Source organism: Littorina saxatilis, linkage group LG16 (genome assembly GCF_037325665.1).
Source record: "Littorina saxatilis isolate snail1 linkage group LG16, US_GU_Lsax_2.0, whole genome shotgun sequence".
Lineage (NCBI taxonomy): Eukaryota > Metazoa > Mollusca > Gastropoda > Littorinimorpha > Littorinidae > Littorina > Littorina saxatilis.
In genome coordinates, this window is record NC_090260.1 from 25,379,538 (window position 1) to 25,401,323 (window position 21,786).

General features: G+C 41.0%; 1 protein-coding gene and 1 long non-coding RNA gene across 2 annotated transcripts in view; both read right to left on the reverse strand.

Annotated features, from left to right (window-relative positions):
- Positions 1 to 21,786, reverse strand: part of LOC138950679 (uncharacterized) — a 363,039-nt gene that overhangs the window by 337,080 nt on the left and 4,173 nt on the right. The window lies entirely within an intron of this gene.
- On the reverse strand, positions 19 to 6,599 carry LOC138949806 (clumping factor B-like). Its single transcript, XM_070321587.1, has 2 exons — positions 6,473 to 6,599; positions 19 to 1,186 (listed from the first exon to the last, which is right to left on the reverse strand). Exon 2 carries the CDS (start codon positions 1,038 to 1,040, stop codon positions 276 to 278), a length of 765 nt encoding a protein of 254 aa, XP_070177688.1. The 5' UTR covers positions 1,041 to 1,186; positions 6,473 to 6,599; the 3' UTR covers positions 19 to 275.

The window sequence follows — 21,786 nt, forward strand, 5'->3', positions numbered from 1 at the left end:
CAGATCATATCAGCCCCCCCCCCCCCAAAAAAAAAAAAAGAAAAAAAAGAGAAGAAACACAAAGAAGAAGTTTGTTTAGGGTAATGTAAGGCTTGTTTGTTTGTTTTAATGTTTAACATTTTTTTTAGTCGAGTTCGAAGAAAGTTACTTCCCTTAGTCTCGGTATGGTTCGCAAAATATGCAAACAGTTTTTAAAAACATTGAGAAATAAAAAAAAAGTTTAGGCTCGGCAGGAACAAATAGGGTCGGTCGGGTTACCCTAAACCAACATATATTTATGTTTGGCCTAACATCATTTCTTCTGTAATTGCTTCTCCTGTTTCACTAACAACGTTCTCGGCTGCTCCCTTCCCGTCATCGTTTACTTTTTGATCTGACTTGTTTGTATCGTCGTCCTGTTTATTGTCTGACTGCTTTATGTGGACTTTGCTATCACTACTGCAGTATCCGTGCAGCTTAGTACTTGAGAAAGCTGAGTAACTCTTGCTCTTGTCTTGTGAAATATCTTGGTGAGGATTCTCCAGCCAACTCGCTGTGGCAAAGTACTGTTCAGTGAATGTTGCTGTCTTCGGTTGTTTTATCACTGCTGCTTGCTGTTCCTCTGGGTTGTCTGGTTTCGTCTCGGCGGAGCCACTGCTGTTGGGGTCTCCTTCCACAAAGACGTCTTGAAGATACACAGGGGCAGAGTCTAGAGAGTCTTGGCTCGTCTCCTCTGGAGGTGGAGACGGTTGCGTCTCCTCTGGAGGTGGAGACGGTTGCGTCTCCTCTGGAGGTGGAGACGGTTGCGTCTCCTCTGGAGGTGGAGACGGTTGTTTTCGGTTTGATTCAGCGTCTTGAATGTCCTTGTCCTTTCGCCAGATGAACTTTTTAGACATCACCTTCCCGCACGAGATACAGAACAGAAAGCTTAAAAGACACATGCCAGCACCCCCGCAGAAAATGCACTTGAGGAATCGGGAACATTTTGTAGGCGGTTCTTCTTCACCTGACTCGTCTCCTTCCTCGCCCCCTTCCTCTTTCTCTTCCTTCTTGTCTCCCATAGAAAGAAAAGGCAACCACCCTGCGTTACCACAGATCTGCCATACCTGAATAACGGTTGAGATGAAGCCCCATGTGAGAGGGGCACCCACAGCAACACCCACCGCTACCTTCTCGTTTGGGGTCAGTAGTGGCTCTTCGGGTACTGCTGGGAGGAAAGATTCAGCAAGCTGGGGTTTAGATGCAGTCAAAATGTGTCTAAAAGAATAACAGCAAGAAAACGCTTATACAACCTACCTTCACCAAAGAAATGTGAACCAGAAACAGATTATTTGCTGCTCTAGCTCAACAGATACTGGAGACAGTCACAATGATATACTTGTTCAACCGAACTCGACTCTACCGCATTAGGTGTTTATTGACCAGAAAAGTATAATGCCGACGAGTCCAAGACGAGTCGCATTATATCTATTCGAGTCTAAATATCGGATCCTATTGCTACGCTAAAAACACGATAGGTGTTAATATTTTGATACCGGAATCATATTAATTTGAGTGATTTGACTGAGAAATTATGACAACAAAACGTTAACTTTGTAACAATATGCAGACAAACACAGTTGCAATACAATTAATGTACAATTGAAATGGAAATACAAATTTAAGCACAAACACACACACACACACACACACGTACCTAAAGTGTGGATGGTTACCTAAGATGCGGCACTGGGTGTAGTGCCTTTCTAGTGCACTTGCACTACAACAGCACTGGGTGCAGTACTCGCTCCGGCATCGAAGAATTTTGCACTAAAAAATGCACAAAATTTGACCTATTTCGTCGCCTATAGAGGACGGAAAGAATGTCATTTTGAACATTGTTATGACATTCTTTCCGTCAAAAAAGTCAATTTAACGGTGTTAAATGAAGCGACCATCCACACAATTAGGTTGTCATCCAGAGTTTAGGTTGCCATCCACGTGTGGATGGTTGCCTTATGGTGATTTAGGCAACACACACACACACACACTCTCTCTCTCTCTCTCTCTCTCTCTCTCTCTCTCTCAAGGCCATCTGCGTTCGCAGGCTGGCGAAAACGTCCTCGTGCACAAATGTCAATTGTTTTTAAAAGCAGAGCCTATATCAATGCCTGCATGACGTCCAAGTTAATAACCAGTAAAAGGTGTCATTTTATTTGTCACAGCGAAAACACCATGACGCACAACAAAATTGCCAGTGGATGAAAAAACTCACCCGCCAAAGTGCGCCGTGGTCAGCAATTAACGTGTCTCGCTCGATCTGACATTGAAGGCAAACCAACCCATTTTGAGATAAACCATCATGTTTATAATTCTATACAAGAAAAGGATATGCTTTTGGCAGGCTTCCATTTGAAACTTGTCGGTAATTATCGTTGATTGACGTCCACCCAAAGCCTTTTTGAGGCTTCGACACGATTTATCGCAGGAGTCAGACTTCGACCACCACTTTGAAGATTTAAATGCAAGGCCTATTAAAGTTTAAGTCCTCTTTCATTCTGTTTGAAAATATTTGTATCGTTTGTTCGTTTTGTGCGATATTTTCCTAAGTTACTTCGCTGGATCTATCTGACCACTGTGTTTGTTCAATGCAGAAGTGGCCCGACAAGCTATAGCAGTTGCTCAAGCAACCAGAGCATTTTTAGATCAAAATCTTTTCCGGAAACAGCAACATCTGCATCGGCTTTAGCCTCCTTTTTACATTCAGTCAAGTTTTGACTTAATGTTTTAACATAGAGGGGGGAATCGAGACGAGGGTCGTGGTGTATGTGTGTGTGTGTGTGTGTAGAGCGATTTAGAGTAAACTACTGGACCGATCTGTATGAAATTGTTTATGAGAGTTCCTGGGTATGATATCCCCATTTTTTTTCATTTTTTCGATAAATGTCTTTGATGACGTCATATCCGGCATTTTGTAAAAGTTGAGGCGGCACTGTCACACCCTCATTTTTCAATAAAATTGATTGAAATTTTGGCCAAGCAATCTTCGACGAAGGCCGGACTTTGGTATTGCATTTCAGCTTGGAGGCTTACAAATTAATAAATGACTTTGGTCATTAAAAATCTGAAAATTGTAATTAAAATTATTTTGTTATAAAACGATCCAAAATGACGTTTATCGTATTCTTCAACATTTTCTGATTCCAAAAACATATAATTATGTTAATGTTATATTCAGATTAAAAAGCTCTGAAAATTAAAAATAGAAAAATTATGATTAAAATTAAATTTCCGAAATCGATTTAAAAACAATTTCATCTTATTCCTTGTCCGTTCCTGATTCTAAAATCATATAGATATGATATGTTTGGATTAAAACACGTTCAGAAAGTTAACAAGTCGCGTAAGGCGAAAATACAACATTTAGTCAAGTAGCTGTCGAACTCACAGAATGAAACTGAACGCAATGCCATTTTTCAGCAAGACCGTATACTCGTAGCATCGTCAGTCCACCGCTCATGGCAAAGGCAGTGAAATTGACAAGAAGAGCGGGGTAGTAGTTGCGCTAAGAAGGATAGCACGCTTTTCTGTACCTCTCTTTGTTTTAACTTTCTGAGCGTGTTTTTAATCCAAGCATATCATATCTATATGTTTTTGGAATCAGGAACCGACAAGGAATAAGATGAAAGTGTTTTTAAATTGATTTCGACAATTTAATTTTGATACTAATTTTTATATATTTAATTTTCAGAGCTTGTTTTTAATCCAAATATAACATATTTATATGTTTTTGGAATCAGAAAATGATGGAAAATAAGATGAACGTAAATTTGAATCGTTTTATAAATTTTTATGTTTTTTTTACAATTTTCAGATTTTTAATGACCAAAGTCATTAATTAATTTTTAAGCCACCAAGCTGAAATGCAATACCGAAGTCCGGGCTTCGTCGAAGATTACTTGACCAAAATTTCAACCAATTTGGTTGAAAAATGAGGGCGTGACAGTGCCGCCTCAACTTTCACGAAAAGCCGGATATGACGTCATCAAAGACATTTATCAAAAAAATGAAAAAAAAGTTCGGGGATTTCATACCCAGGAACTCTCATGTCAAATTTCATAAAGATCGGTCCAGTAGTTTAGTCTGAATCGCTCTACACACACACACACAGACAGACACACACACACACACACACGCACGCACATACACCACGACCCTCGTCTCGATTCCCCCCTCTACGTTAAAACATTTAGTCAAAACTTGACTAAATGTAAAAAGAATAGAGATATAGAAAAGCGTGCTATCCTCCTCAGCGCAACCGCTACCGCGCTTTTCTGGATTGTTAATTTCACTGCCTTTGCCAGGAGCGGTGGACAGACGATGCTACGAGTGTACGGTCATGCGGGAAAAAAATGCAATGCGTTCAGTTTCATTCTGTGAGTTCGACTGAGCTTGAATAAATGTTGTATTTTCGCCTTACGCGACTTGTTGATATTGTTCCTGCGTGAAATTAGCATTGGTACTGGCACCAAACTATGCTAACGACTACAGTCTGGAAACAGAAGTACGCACGATATAAATAACAAATAGTTAGTGACCCGGGACCCGGGACCCGTTCTTATTAGGTTAAGTGCGTCCCGGGACCCCCTTCACAAATTACTAGCACGTGTTTTCGGCAACTGGTTCATATAAGACGCAGGGACGAGCACTTTGTGTATATATAGCCTGTGGTCTTCCCCTACTGTTAGAGCCGGCACATATCATTGGCAAAGCGCGTAGTCTTGTGAGATGATGTTTGATGAGCCTGTGTCATTCTGTGGATGCACTGCAGCGCCTTATGTGACTGGAAAGCCCGATCCTCGAACGACAGGCTTTGCTGCACATAGAACAGGTAAAGTTGGAGGGGTGGCATTATAGCCTTTTCGGCGGTCCCTTTTCTCTGCAGCTTTTTGGTGCCTGCTCCTTGTCACTGTCAGCCTTTTGTCCTGCCTGACTGTCCGTCTCCAGCAAGCACGGTCTGCTGCGGTCTCCTCTCAGTCATCTAGGTCAATGTTGCACGCTCTTTTTGACACGGTTGCAGGCGTTCTTAAATGTGAGTGCTGGACGCGCGTCGTTTGCTGCCTGATGCCAGCTGTGTGTGCCGGACATCTGTTCGTAAGCTTCTTCTTCTTCTTGTCAATCACACTTATATTGTCAGGCCGGACAGCGAGACGAATGTTGCTGTCTGCTCCAGGTCTTCCTTTCCTCCGTACAGCTTGCAGTGAAGGGAGACTGCAGTTGGCCACACGGTTTTCTATCCTCAGGTTCTCCAGGATGGTGCATCGCTGGTGGATGTGTTCAGTGGGGGGGGTAGACCAGCTTCGTCTTTTGGAACATGGGGACGTTTGGCGGTTATGCCCAGTGCGGCGTGGCATCACCACGACTTGTTCAAGTCGCGTGAGGAGATGATGTGCCTCGCACATGACCAAGCCATCCGAGGCGCCTTAGGATCAGAAGGGAGAACATAGTTCGTATGCCAGCACGTTTGAGGATGTCGCTGTTTGACATTTTGTCTTGCCATTTTACTCTCAGGATACGATTTAGGCAGCACACGTGGAAGGAGTTGAGGCTGCACTCCAGGTGCATGTGGGTTGTCCGTGCTTCGCTGCCATAGAGGAACGTGCTCGGGTATATGAAACAAAGTAGTTCATTTGTCCTCTTAGAGCCCGCAAATATGAGAGAAAAGAAATAGGAACTCAAAAGCAGAGAGCTTTTTAAAAATGTTTTTGTTGACGTTCTGATCCAAAGCGACTGAAATGACTGGGTAGGCTATTCAGTTTTTGGTTTTAAGAAACCGTTGCATCCCCAGAACTCAATGTTTGTTTATGATGGGTCTTAACATGAAATTGTGACTATACTGTAGCTCGGGCCCGGTAGCTCAGTTGGTAGAGCACTGGACTTGTGATCGAAAGGTCGCAGGTTCGAATTCGGGCCGGGACGGACACGGGTCAACTTTATGTGCAGACCCAGAGACGGAAGCCATGTCCCACCCCCGTGTCATCACAATGGCACGTAAAAGACCTTGGTCATTCTGCCATAAGTGCAGGTGGCTGAATACACCTAAACACGCAGACACCTGGGTAGCGCGACTCCGTTGCTGCTAGCTTTCCACTGGGAGGAAGCGACCCGAATTTCCCAGCGATGGGACAATAAAGTAATGAAAATGAAATGAAATGAAAATGATAAAGAAGTTCCATTACAAAAATAATCGTCGGGGAATGTCGCTCCATCTTTCTTCCGCAAATCTGTCTGTGGATTGTCTCGATTGGTATACGACTGAGGGTCGTGAAGTTATGTATCGGCAGAGAAACTGTTGCCGGGTGATTAATCCTCATGGGATTCGTGAATATATACAAAGCCACAGTCTGGAAGATACACTGGAAGATACACACACACACACACACACACACAAACACACACACAAACACTCACACACACACACACACACACACACACACACACACACACACTCTACCTTCTGTGCAAAGTGGAGGTGACCATCCATCCAGACAGACCGGACAGTGGCCAGTGGTGGTGTTACACGTCTGGTTACCAGCACAGCGACCACACTTGTCCGAGCATTCCGGACCGTATGTGTTCTTCTTACAGTCTGGGCAAAACAAATAAAATAATATTCGCATTTAATATGCAGCCCTGAAAGTCAAAAAAATGGTGCACTGGCCTTAGGCTAGTGCTTCTCAAAATAATATAGCCAGAGAGCACATTTTACTCGCCAAACCAACCTTTTGTTTCTGCAACTTTACTCGCATTTGGCGAGTAGATTAACATTTCTACTCGCCAGTTACATGTTTCTACTCGCCATGGCGTCTTAAGCTTTGCCATTAAGGTCACATGAAAAGGAAATGCTCACCTACACCAACAGCAACATGAATCCGACTCAAATCGTCTGCTGCTCTAGCACCATGGCGACGTCATCAAATCAGGGGATTCCCCTATTTTTAGGTTGCAGCTGTACCGTTTGCGGTTCGACAATCCAATCCTGCAAACCTTCGGCGCGCCATCGGCGAACTGACTATTGATTGGTTGACTATTTGGTTATCTTCATCCTTGAAGATTGACAATACTGGCAGTTATAACGCTGTCAACAGATCACGAGTCTTCTCACGTGATATTTCTTGATCATATGACTGGTATCACCGAAACATTCGCCGCTAGTTAGTACACCGAAAAATGAAAAAGAAAAATCAATGAAAATACTTCAACAACAACAACAATCGTACACAAATATGTTCCAGCCCGACAGAACTGTTCTCTTAAAACACTTTCCACCCCCACCTATGTTGACCAAGTTTTTTTTCAGCCGAGACCAACTGTGCTGCAGCAGGTCACTCACAATTGTAGTAACTGTGCAGTAACTGTGTATCAAAACGCTGGAATGCAGGCGATGGACGTTACAGGAAGCGACTGAAGCTAACAGTCTGAGCGGATACATCCTTACCTGGTCAGATAGAGCCATATGAGTGGGAACGGATATATCCGTACCTGGGAGACAGTGAGTTCTACTGATTGACCAAGCAAACAGCTAATCAATCAAATGCAAAAAGAGAAGTGAACAAAAGCAGGTACAAATTGAGCAGATGAACTCACCTTGAACCGACACCACGACTGACGCAGTATCGTATTTGCTGACATTGGCAGCGGAAAACACGAAGCAAGAGTACGTGCCACCGTCACAGTCAGTCACTGGATAACAAAGAAACAGAACAAAATGACTGTGCCATATACATTTTCTCAATCCATCTTTGTCCCAAAAGCGGCGTATGGCTGCCTGAATGGCGGGTGTAAAAACGGTCATACACGTGAAAACCCACTCGTGCGTAAACATGAGTGAACGGGGGAGTTTGAGCCCATGAACGAGGAAGAAGAAGGAGAAGAAGAAGTTATAATCTCTCTGTCTCTTTATTTATCTCCAGATCTGTTTCACTTTCAGGTAATTAAGGTGCTTGCTTTCTGTTTGTTTGTTTGTTTTGCTGTTATTTGCCGGCATCCGCTGGGGGCCTGCCCCCCCCCCCCCCGGAAAATGTTGACAAAAACAAGGAAAATGGAGCAATCTGATGCAATCTGAGCAAAACAACTTCCCCTAATACACCTTCCAAATAGTAATTTTAAGAAAAAAATGTTTGATCGAAACAAAGACATTTGACCAATCTGGTACAACCTGAGACAGCAAATCACCCAATTACTTTCTAAAACCGTCTCTTAGACGACAAAGGCCGGCCCCGTCCGGGGGCATGCCCCCCCCCCCCGGAAAAAATTGATAAAAATTAAGGAAAATGGAGCAACCTGGTGCGTTCTGAGCCATCAGTTTTTCTTTGTTTTTAATGTTTTAATTATTTTTGTCCTTTTTACATTTAGTCAAGTTTTGACTAAATGTTTTAACATAGAGGGGGAATCGAAACGAGGGTCGTGGTGTATGTGTGTGTGTGTGTGTGTGTGTGTGTATGTGTGTGTGTGCGTGCGTGCGTGCGTGTAGAGCGATTCAGACCAAACTACTGGACCGATCTTTATGAAATTTTACATGAGAGTTCCTGGGATTGATATCCCCGAACTTTTTTTCCCTTTTTTCGATAAATGTCTTTGATGACGTCATATCCGGCTTTTCGTGAAAGTTGAGGCGGCACTGTCAGGCTCTCATTTTTCAACCAAATTGGTTGAAATTTTGGTCAAGTAGTCTTCGACGAAGCCCGGACTTCGGTATTGCATTTCAGCGTGGTGGCTTCAAAATTAATTAATGACTTTGGTCATTAAAAATCTGAAAATTGTAAAAAAAAAATATATAAAACGATCCAAATTTACGTTTATCTTATTCTCCATCATTTTCTGATTCCAAAAACATATAAATATGTTATATTTGGATTAAAAACAAGCTCTGAAAATTAAAAATATAAAAATTATTATCAAAATTAAATTGTCGAAATCAATTTAAAAACACTTTCATCTTATTCCTTGTCGGTTCCTGATTCCAAAAACATATAGATATGATATGTTTGGATTAAAAACACGCTCAGAAAGTTAAAACGAAGAGAGGTACAGAAAAGCGTGCTATCCTTCTCAGCGCAACTACTAAACCGCTCTTCTTGTCAATTTCACTGCCTTTGCCATGAGCATGAGCGGTGGACTGACGATGCTACGAGTACATACGGTCTTGCTGAAAAATTGCATTGCGTTCAGTTTCATTCTGTGAGTTCGACAGCTACTTGACTAAATGTTGTATTTTCGACTTTACGCGACTTGTTTTTTTTAGGCTGGGGGGGGGGGGGGGGGGGGGGGAAACCCCGAAAACCGCCCCTCTCAATCCGTCCCTGGCTTCACAACAGGACAGCGCACACTTTCAAGTAGAAGACGACAATATTGTCAGAAAACCATAAAACAGGTCAACCAGACAGCTTTACGTGTCAGTAGTCCACATCAGATTGCTTTTTACATTTAGTCAAGTTTTGACTAAATGTTTTAACATAGAGGGGAATCGAGACGAGGGTCGTGGTGTATGTGTGTCTGTGTGTCTGTCTGTCTGTCTGTCTGTCTGTGTGTGTGTGTAGAGCGATTCAGACTAAACTACTGGGCCGATCTTTATGAAATTTGACATGAAAGTTCCTGGGTATGATATCCCCGGACGTTTTTTCATTTTTGTGATAAATACCTTTGATGACGTCATATAATAATAATAATAATAATAATAATAATAATAATAATAATAATAATAATAAAGATAGCTTATATAGCGCCGCTTCACAAACTTAACTATGCTCTTAGCGCTGTACATCGAGATATAACAATTTCAATAATATAAATACAAAGATGATATTATAATAATACACATTTACAAATATCACTCACGTGCATACATCCTCGTACACACCACGCGCATACACACTCCCACTCATTAACAATTGCTTCCATCCCCCTGCCACTGAGATGTTCATATACCCCCCTGGACAAGCTCACACCATGTCCGTCTCCTCTCTAGACTGTACATACACTCAGCAAGAAAAAGAAAGACTAAATGCAAATTTCATATCCGGCTTTTTGTAAAAGTTGAGGCGGCACTGTCACACCCTCATTTTTCCATTAAATTGATTGAAATTTTGGCAAATCAATCTTCGACGAAGGCCGGGGTTTGGTATTGCATTTCAGCTTGGTGGCTTAAAAACTAATGAGTGAGTTTGGTCATTAAAAATCGGAAACTTGTAATTAAAAAAAACAAGAAGGGCAAAGCCCATACGACTCACATGCTTGACCTTGACCTTTACATGACCTTGACCTTCAGGGTCAAGGTCAAATAACTAAACCTAGCATGGAACACAAAGCTGTTAATTCAAGACATAGGAAGTACAATGGTGCTTATTGGCTCTTTCTACCATGAGATATGGTCACATTTAGTGGTTCACTACCTTATTTTGGTCACATTTCATAAGGGTCAAAGTGACCTTGACCTTGATCATATGTGACCAAATGTGTCTCATGATGAAAGCATAACATGTGCCCCACATAATTTTTAAGTTTGAAACAGTTATCTTCCATAGTTCAGGGTCAAGGTCACTTCAAAATATGTATACAATCCAACTTTGAAGAGCTCCTGTGACCTTGACCTTGAAGCAAGGTAAACCAAACTGGTATCAAAAGATGGGGTTTACTTTGCCCTATATATCATATATATCAGGTATTCAATCTCAAAAACTTCAGAGAAAATGGGAAACATGTGAAAAATAGCTGTTTTTTAGACAACATTTATGGCCCCTGCGACCTTGACCTTGAAGCAAGGTCAAGATGCTATGTATGTTTTTTGGGGCCTTGTCATCATACACCATCTTGCCAAATTTGGTACTGATAGACTGAATAGTGTCCAAGAAATATCCAACGTTAAAGTTTTCCGGACGGACGGACGGACGGACGTCCGGACGTCCGGACGTCCGGACGGACGGACGGACGGACGACTCGGGTGAGTACATAGACTCACTTTTGCTTCGCATGTGAGTCAAAAATTATTAAACGATCCAAAAACAATTTCATCTTATTCTTCGTCATTGTCTGATTCCAAAAACATATACATTTGTTATATTTAGATTAAAAACAAGCTCTGAAAATTAAAAATATAAAAATTATGATCAAATTTAAATTTCCGAAATCGTTTTAAAAACTATTTCATCTTATTCCTTGTCGGTTCCTGATTCCAAAAACATATAGATATGATATGTTTGGATTAAAAACACGCTCAGAAAGTTAAAACGAAGAGAGGTACAGTAAAGCGTGCTATGAAGCACAGCGCAATCGCTACCGCGCCAAACAGGCTCGTCACTTTCACTGCCTTTTGCACTAGCGGCGGACTACGTTCAGTTTCATTCTGTGAGTTCCACAGCTTGACTAAATGTAGTAATTTCGCCTTACGCGATTTGTTACCTTTCTTAACGGTCAGCGTCATTCCACATGGCTGGGACCCTGCACACGATTGTGTCACTTCTTCTTGACCAATGTTTTCAGGGCACGTTGGGCCACAAATCCTGTTGCCTTGTTGACATTCTCTGTCAAAGCGATAAGAAAGAAAGACAAGTCACATACAGTGTTTTATTTGGCTAATATGTTGGCATTAAATATTGAAACTAAACAGATTAAATATGACTTAACCGATAACCCAATCTCAATTGAAGCACTGTACTTATTTTATTCATTTCTGGATTCAAAGAATGATAAAGAACGAAATGATTTTTGTGTGTTTGAATGTATATGTTTATAGCATAGATCAAGCTAGGTCAGGGGTTGTTGTATTTCAATCAGTTGATAAAAAAGAAAAGCAAATGCTTACACGACTCTCCTTCATCATTTCCCATGGGTTAAGTGGAATTACCTCCCTTTTAAGACCCCCCCCCCCCTCTCCCCCAAAATAAGACGTACTCCCTCCCCTTTAAGACCCTCCCCACCGGATTGAAGACTCCCTCCCTTCTTACCCCCATCCCCCTCCACCAACCATTCTACCCAATAGAAGACTCTCCCTTTTAAAACACCCCCTGTTGACCGTTGTTATTGGCGACGCAGCAGTATCATTTTCTTGACAAACTACTTTGTGGCTGGCCAAGACAAAACATGTGTACTAAGACACTTGCGTGACCTCATTTCTGACACTATGACATCCATAACATAATATCATTACCAATAGTCTAGCCAAGACTAAAACCACCAGAGACCAAGTCAAACAATGATATCATAGGTTGATGAGGTCAAGACTTAAATTCTTTATAGCTCAGTTGGTATTTTCGGTGGTAAAACTCTTTTCAAGCAAACATTTTCATGCTGTGACTGAAATATTGGGCATGTCGGCGGATCATCAACACCTACAATTGTGTGAAATTTGGAGGCTTTTGCTCCCAAAATAGCAGATAAAACCCCAACGAAAAGATTTTACAAACATGACCCCGCTGCGACCCCAACATTTGACCGGGTTCGGTAGATCACACCCTTGAAGTGTTCAAAGTTTCAAAGTTATAGCTTCAAAAACGCTTGAGATAACGTCAATGTTAAAGGCATAGAAAGCTGATGACTATTCACGCTAATTGCTTTACCCACAGCTGGAGACATGCTAAATTAAGTTCCCTGCAAGATAGTGTGGTCTAGGACCTCTTAAATGTTGAGATATTTGAATTTTTATTTTGGTCTAGATCGTCCTATTTATAGATTTGCCAACAGAGGTAACGTTGACGCAAGGGAAATAACTCCGCGTCTTTGTTGACATCCTCACTTTTTCAGAGGCTAGAACAAGCTGTAATGCATGTATATGGTCCGCGCATTGCGACATATCGTCATTATATGGCCTTATGATGCATTTGACATCGATTGTGGGCAAACTACACATCGTAAACACGGGAGCGAGTTAGTAAGCCTTTAAAGGCACAGTAAGCCTCCCGTAAACCATCACAGATACTGTCAGGCTTATACACACAGTACAAACACCCTTTTGTTTAAACACTCACCGCTTGAGAACATCCTAGGTGCCCTCCGTAAAGAGCGAGCAATTTTTAAAGAATACATTTTGCGGATTGTCTCTCAGACAATCGGACCGTGGTGCGTTTTGGCACTAGACCTAACTTTTAAAATCTAAATAATAAATTGACAGCTTGTTACACAAACATTCTTAAATCATAAAAGAATTCTTTTTTCATCAAAACAAGATGAGTACAATTCGAAGTTTTGAAAGTTTGAAAAAAGAAAACGCCGAAAGCAGGGTCACGCAAGGTCGTGGTTCTCGTAGCAGACGACGGTTTATCGCCAGTTCCTCTGAACAGTCAAAAGCCATCGCTAGAGTTCTTGTGAAATACAGCCATTTGTTTCGTGCATAGTCAGAGGTACATAATAACGTGTTATTGCAGATGAGCTCACATCGAGTCGCATTCAAATTACTAACTGACGACTACATTGTGAACAAGAAGGGCAAAGCCCATACGACTCACATGCTTGACCTTGACCTTTACATGACCTTGACCTTCAGCTAAACCTAGCAATGACATCATACACTACGAACTGCTTTACACATTTTTCCTACCAAAATACATGTGACCTTGACCCAAGGTCAAGGTCATCCAAGGTCATGCAACACAAAGCTGTTAATTCAAGACATAGGAAGTACAATGGTGCTTATTGGCTCTTTCTACCATGAGATATGGTCACTTTTAGTGGTTCACTACCTTATTTTGGTCACATTTCATAAGGGTCAAAGTGACCTTGACCTTGATCATATGTGACCAAATGTGTCTTATGATGAAAGCATAACATGTGCCCCACATAATTTTTAAGTTTGAAACAGTTATCTTCCATAGTTCAGGGTCAAGGTCACTTCAAAATATGTATACAATCCAACTTTGAAGAGCTCCTGTGACCTTGACCTTGAAGCAAGGTAAACCAAACTGGTATCAAAAGATGGGGCTTACTTTGCCCTATATATCATATATAGGTGAGGTATTGAATCTCAACAACTTCAGAGAAAATGTGAAAAATGTGAAAAATAGCTGTTTTTTAGACAACATTTATGGCCCCTGCGACCTTGACCTTGAAGCAAGGTCAAGATGCTATGTATGTTTTTGGGGGCCTTGTCATCATACACCATCTTGCCAAATTTGGTACTGATAGACTGAATAGTGTCCAAGAAATATCCAACGTTAAAGTTTTCCGGACGGACTGACGGACGGACGGACGGACGGACGCCGGGACGGACGGACGGACGGACGACTCGGGTGAGTACATAGACTCACTTTTGCTTCGCATGTGAGTCAAAAAGGGAAACTGGATCACACGGGTTCACGATGGCTCAGGGGTAAGATAAACCACGCACAACAAATTCTTTGAAGATTGCTCGCTAATTACGGAGGGCACCTAGGATGTTCTCAAGCGGTGAATGTTTAAATGAAAGGGTGTTTGTACTGTGTGTAAAAGCCTGACAGTATCAGTGATGGTTTACGGGAGGCTTACTGTGCCTTTAAGTTATTATGAATCAAACATGAACCCTTTGACCTCAACACTTGACGAGGGTAAACCAAACTTAGGTCAAGTCGGGATATTATCAAACCCTAGAAGGGTGCACTTGTTCTCTATGTCTGTCTGTCTGTCTGTCTGTCTGTCTCTCTCTTTCTCACACACACACACACACACACACACACACACACACACAAACACACACACACACACACACACACTAGCAAGCAAGCAACAAAACGTATCAAAAATGCCTTGGAGTGGTAGATCCCGCGCTGCCCGAGTCATCGCTGCACGTTGAGCTAAAACAAAACATTACCATCTACTTCATTTGTCTTCAGACAACACCAGTGAAAGTCGAATTGCACATACCAGGTAATAAAATTAATAATCACACATTCACACCTCAATGATCATAACGTCACCGTCACAATAATCATCTCCAAATTCATTCTTACCACCATTGTCAGCATCTTGATTTGATTTAAAAGGCACACTCAGCCTCCCTTAAACCATCTGTTTCTGATCACTGAGCTCCTCGAGCCTCTGTATACAGTACAAACATACTTCCATTTGAATGCTCACCGACTGGGAACATCCTGGCTGCTTTCCGTTGAGAGTGAGACATTTTCAAAGAATGTATTTTGTGAAGTCAGAACGGATTGTCTATGAACACAATCGGAAGCCTCATTTTGGCGCTAGACCTAACTTTTAAAATCTAAATAATAAATTGACAGCTTGTTACACAAACATTCTGAAATAATATCAGAATTTATTTTTCATTAAGACAAGATCAGTACAAGTTTTAACAAGTCGCGTAAGGCGAAAATACAATATTTAGTCAAGTAGCTGTCGAACTCACAGAATGAAACTGAACGCAGCAAGACCGTATACTCGTAGCATCGTCACTCCACCGCCCGTGGCAAAGGCAGTGCACGTGGAATTGACAAGAAGAGCGGGGTATTCGTTGCGCTGAGAAGGATAGCACGCTTTTCTGTACCTCTCTTCGTTTTAACTTTCTGAGCGTGTTTTTAATCCAAACATATCATATCTATATATTTTTGGAATCAGGAACTGACAAGGAATAAGATGAAAGTGTTTTTAAATTGATTTCGAAAAAAAAATTTTGATAATAATTTTTATATATTTAATTTTCAGAGCTTGTTTTTAATCCGAATATAACATATTTATATGTTTTTGGAATCAGCAAATGATGGAGAATAAGTTAAACGTAAATTTGGATCGTTTTATAAATTTTTATTTTTTTTTACAATTTTCAGATTTTTAATGACCAAAGTCATTAATTAATTTTTAAGCCACCAAGCTGAAATGCAATACCGAACCCCGGGCTTTGTCGAAGATTACTTGACCAAAATTTCAACCAATTTGGTTGAAAAATGAGGGCGTGACAGTGCCGCCTCAACTTTCACGAAAAGCCGGATATGACGTCATCAAAGACATTTATCAAAAAAATGAAAAAAACGTTCGGGGATTTCATACCCAGGAACTCTCATGTCAAATTTCATAAAGATCGGTCCAGTAGTTTAGTCTGAATCGCTCTACACACACACACACACACAGACAGACAGACAGACAGACAGACAGACACACGCACATACACCACGACCCTCGTTTCGATTCCCCCTCGATGTTAAAATATTTAGTCAAAACTTGACTAAATATAAAAAAGAGAGCCCGGAAGCAGGTCACGTTTGCCCAAGCAGACGAATTTTCTGCATATCGCTGGGTTCTTTGTATCCAACTGCCGCCGATAAGTTCGTGTGACTCGCAGTGGTTTGTTGCATTTTAGATTCAGAGGTACACAATTACGTGATATTGCAGATACAGCGGGTTGTATTGAAAGCTCAAACTGACAACTACATTGTGGAAAAAAAAGGAAAGTGGGTGACTAGGGTCCACGAGTGCTCATGTGTTGAATAAACCATGAACACTGGTGTGTGGTTTACGCATGCTAAATAGCCATTCAAACGAACTTTGTCATTTAATGGTGTTAAATGCTATTGCAAGTGTGTTTCATCAGGTTAGAACTGCTTTTTTCGTGACAAGATTTAAATCGTTCTGTAAACCATTTGAGGCAGAATGGGGCTTCAAGAAACATACATTTACATTTTGGTCACGACGACACAATCACACTTGGCATTGTCTTCATTGAAATTAGTATTCGTAAATTCACATTTCAAGGGTAACAGCGTCACTTTCAACCTAATAGTCACCAGCTCCGTCCTGATCAGAGTCGTCATTGACGTTGTAATTATTGTTTTCAAATAAGATTCTTTACAATGGCATCATCATCGTCTGATCATGCAGGAACAAGAATTCACTCTGCCATATAGCGTTAAAGACATTGATACTGGTCCTGGTGGTGTGGATAACAAGCATACACCAGGTCATACACTCCCTGCATATATACGATACAATGTTTTTGTTTTAAAGTTTAAAAGTCTAACTACAACAAGTCAGTCATCAAAGAAGAACAGGTAACTATAATGAATTCATCATCATATCTTTAAAATAGTTGCCAAATATTCTCATCACAGTCCAGTCATGGCTGGGGACGGGGAGATAGCTCAGTCGGTAGCGGCGCTGGCTTCAAAATCCTGTTGTCGCTATCGGCGTGGGTTCCATCCCAATGTTGGGCGAGGGATTGATTTCCCAGAGTCAACTTTGTGCAGACTCTCCTCGGTGTCCGAACACCCCCGTGTGCACGCATGCGCACGATAGAGAACCCAAGTTCACAGAGAACGTCCCAGGGCTTGGAAACCTGAATACACGCATTCCAGGGGAAAAAAAAACAACAACAACAAAAAACAATGGGTAGCGCGGTATACTGTATGGCAGCTCGCTTTCCCTAGAGAGAAAGCAGCCCGAATTTCCATGAGGGTAACCTCACAGGACTATATTAACCTTATCCTTATCATATATATACGTGACGGCTTACCCTGTTCTACACCAGCCCAGAAGCCCCGCCGTTCTCGTGATGTTGTCATAACGACACGTCAAGTGAACGTTCTTCTGACCGCGTTGAAGCACTATTGCGGACCCTGCGTGTCCCACTGATGTGGTGATGGATATCCTTTTTGGCTGGTTCGCAGGGGCGCTTGCCACTGTGATTGTAGTTGTCGCTGTCGTTGTAGTTGTCGCTGTCGTTGCTGGTGTTGTCTGTGCTGAAATCCAAAAACAGACTGCTAACGTTCCAAAATTCAGAATCAAGAAACAAGAGCGGTTAGCAAATGTAACGTATATTTTTTGACAAATCACAATATTTACAAGCACGTCGACGGTTCTTTCCCTGACATTTCGTTCTGATAATGTACGTGAACGATGAACTTACAGGCGGTATCAAAACATCTTTTTGACAAGCGCTCTTCTGATCTTATGCAATGAGCTCCGCGAAACACAGTCCCACAACATTAAATAACGTTGCTATTTTGGAAAAAAAGGAAGGCTTTTTCTTCTTCTGCGTTCGTGGGCTGAAACTCCAACGTACACTGGTGTTTTTACAGTGGAGTTTTAAGTTGTCTATGGAACAATATTTTGATACAATGATACTAAATCTTAAAGAGGCAAAGAGGAAAATTCAAAAGTTTCTATGTGTCCCTTTAAACCTGTAATTAGAATTTTGAGTTGGGAATACTCAAGGAGAATCATTACATTTTTGAAGATTATAAATAATTTTTATCTTTGAACATTTAATTTCAATTTTGAGTTGAGAACAATAAAGAAGACATGTTCAATGTATGAAACGTATTACTTGTTGACTTTGTATTCATTGGGCGGGCCGCTATACATATCAATTTCACTTAAGATGTAGTATCATTGTATCAAAATATTGTTCCATTTACATGCAGACATACACACAGACAGACGGACAAAGTGAATCCAGTATACCCCCTCCAACTTCATTGGGCTGGGGTATAAATGTCAATTTCACTTAAGATTTAGTATCATTGTATCAAAATATTGTTCCATTTACATACATACATACACACAGGCAGACGGACAAAGTGAATCCAGTATACCCCCCCCCCCTCCAACTTCGTTGGGCAGGGGTATACATATTGTTCTATATCTGACAACATTTCACGGGTGAAGCAAGTTTACCTTTAGTAGAGTTTCAGAACAATCATGTAAATTAGTAAGCTTTCAGAACAATCACGTATGAGGGCTTACATGATTACGATGAAATAAATAGTAGACTTTCAGAACAATCATGTAATAGTCACTTTTCAGAACAATCACGCGTGACATACGTGGTGATCGTTTTTCGACTAAAGAAATGTTCTTCCCGATAATCTAACCTATAAAGCTCGTTTATGTGCCAACTTGTAAAGCCCTGGCTTTAAAAACCTGCGAGATAACCTCAATGACAAATTTCTTGAATTGAATGCATGCTTTGACTAAAGATATCGTTATATATATCCAAACAAATAAATACATTGATTAGACGTGCGATATCTTTTGCACAGTCGTCATCCGGCCAAGGCGCCGCATACCTCCAGCACAAAATCAATGAACCTACCACATACAGCTACATAAAAGCTAGAACCACATGTTAATTAAAAGGCATGCCTTAAATAACAAGAAAAGCAAATGCTTGTGCACGACTCGCCTTCGTTACCCGTACCTCGATCCGCCTCCCCTTGAACCACCTAACCCCTTAGAAGATGCCCTTCCCTTTTAGACCCAAAACCCCCGACAAGACATTATCAAGACCCTGTTTTCTAAGATATTCTGTTCATTACCTCTGTTAGTTTACCCCCATTATAAGACCTGATTTTCAAAGAGTTTTGCAGGTCTTAAAAGGAGGATTTGTTTTGTTTGTTTGTTTAACGCCCAGCCAACCACGAAGGGCCATATCAGGGCGGTGCTGTTTTGACATATAACGTGCGCCACACACAAGACAGAAGTCGCAGCACAGGCTTCATGTCTCACCCAGTCACATTATTCTGACACCGGACCAACCAGTCCTAGCACTAACCCCATAATGCCAGACGCCAGGCGGAGCAGCCACTAGATTGCCAATTTTAAAGTCTTAGGTATGACCCGGCCGGGGTTCGAACCCACGACCTCCCGATCACAGGGCGGACTAAAAGGAGGATTCCACCAAACATATGACACATATATTCAAACTGGCACAACCCCCAACCTCCTCCCCATCACCATCACTAGCCTGACGTACTCAACATCCACCACATTTTGAAAAAGGATATTTGTTTTTAACAAGAATTGTAATAATTACTAATTGTCTTGACCAAATTGAGTTTTGGCTAGGCCAGGCAAAATGTGTACTACTCAGACACTTGCGTGACCTCACTTTTGACACTATGACATCATAACATGATTTCATTGCCAAGACTGTGACCAAATCAAACAATGACACCATAGATTAATGAGGTCAAGACTTATATCCTTGATAGCTCAGTGGGCATTTTAAGTGGTGAATTTTTTTTTCTAGCAAACACTTTCATGCTGGGACTGTAACATGTGATAAAAACAAGCCAAACTTGGGTCATGTCTGCTGATTATCAACACCTACAATTTTGTGAATTTCGGAGACTTTTGCTCCCAAATAACTGAGCAAATATCAACGTCAAGGTTTTGCGAACATGGCCCTGCTTTGACCCCAAAATGTGACGGGGGTAAACCAAACTAGGGTCATGTTGACAGATTATCAAAACCTCTGAAATAATGTCAATTTTAAGTTATTACACAAGTGAATCAGAAGTGCAAGTTGATATCACTGTTCACTAGCTCTGTCGACGCTCGTTTTTAACCGCTTGCTTCCCTTTATATAATAAACCGTCCATAGATCGTCGTCCTCCCGAACAAAATCCTTTGTTTGTCATCAGGAATTTTGGATTCTGGGTAGGGAAATCCTTTCATGCAATGACGTTAGCGCCTTTGAGTGATTGGTCAATGCATTTCGGAGCGAGACAACAACAAAATGTCGGTCACACTTGAAATTAACGCTACTTGATATTGCTTTCCAAACTTCTACGAAGTGAACGGGAGCATCGGCTCAGTTATTAATTTAACTTGCCTCGAACAATGAGATAAAGAGAATGTACCGTTCACAAATACAAACGCAGAGACTCGGAAACTCGAGTCGAGTCAATACTTATACCCACGCTCGAGAAATATGTGTAAGTTAAAATCTCTCTCGCCAACAAAGAGACAGATTAGCTCAGTTAGTAAAACGCCCGATCGCTTTTCCTTACATCACGGGTTCGATCCTATTCGGCGTCAATATCTTTTTTTCTTACTTTTTAAAAACATTTTTGAATTCATAATTCTTGTATTTTATTCATTCCAAACGTTTTGGATGATCTAATGAATAAAAAAAAATTAAAAAGTGCACAATTATTTTGTACTACATTTCTCCAGAACTACCCATTCAATTGTAATGTCTTTTTATATTTAGTCAAGTTTTGACTAAATATTTTAACGTAGAGGAGGGAATCGAGACGAGGGTCGTGGTGTATGTGTGTGTGTGTGTCTGTCTGTCTGTCTGTCTGTCTGTGTGTGTGTGTGTGTGTGTAGAGCGATTCAGACCAAACTACTTGACCGATCTTTATAAAATTTGACATGAGAGTTCCTGGGATTGATATCCCCGAACGTTTTTTTCATTTTTTTGATAAATGTCTTTGATGACGTCATATCCGTATTTTCGTGAAAGTTGAGGCGGCACTGTCACGCCCTCATTTTTCAACCAAATTGGTTGAAATTTTGGTCAAGTAATCTTCGACGAAGCCCGGACTTCGGTATTGCATTTCAGCTTGGTGGCTTAAAAATTAATTAATGACTTTGGTCATTAAAAATCGGAAAATTGTAAAAAAAAAATAAAAATTTATAAAACTATCCAAATTTACGTTCATTTCATTCTCCATCATTTTCTGATTCCAAAAACATATAAATATGTTATATTTGGATTAAAAACAAGCTCTGAAAATTAAATATATAAAAATTATTATCAAAATTAAATTGTCGAAATCAATTTAAAAACACTTTCATCTTATTCCTTGTAGGTTCCTGATTCCAAAAACATATAGATATGATATGTTTGGATTAAAAACACGCTCAGAAAGTTAAAACAAAGACAGGTACAGAAAAGCGTGCTATCCTTCTTAGCGCAACTACTACCCCGCTCTTCTTGTCAATTTCACTGCCTTTGCCATGAGCGGTGGACTGACGATGCTACGAGTATACGGTCTTGCTGAAAAATGGCATTGCGTTCAGTTTCATTCTGTGAGTTCGACAGCTACTTGACTAAATGTTGTATTTTCGCCTTAC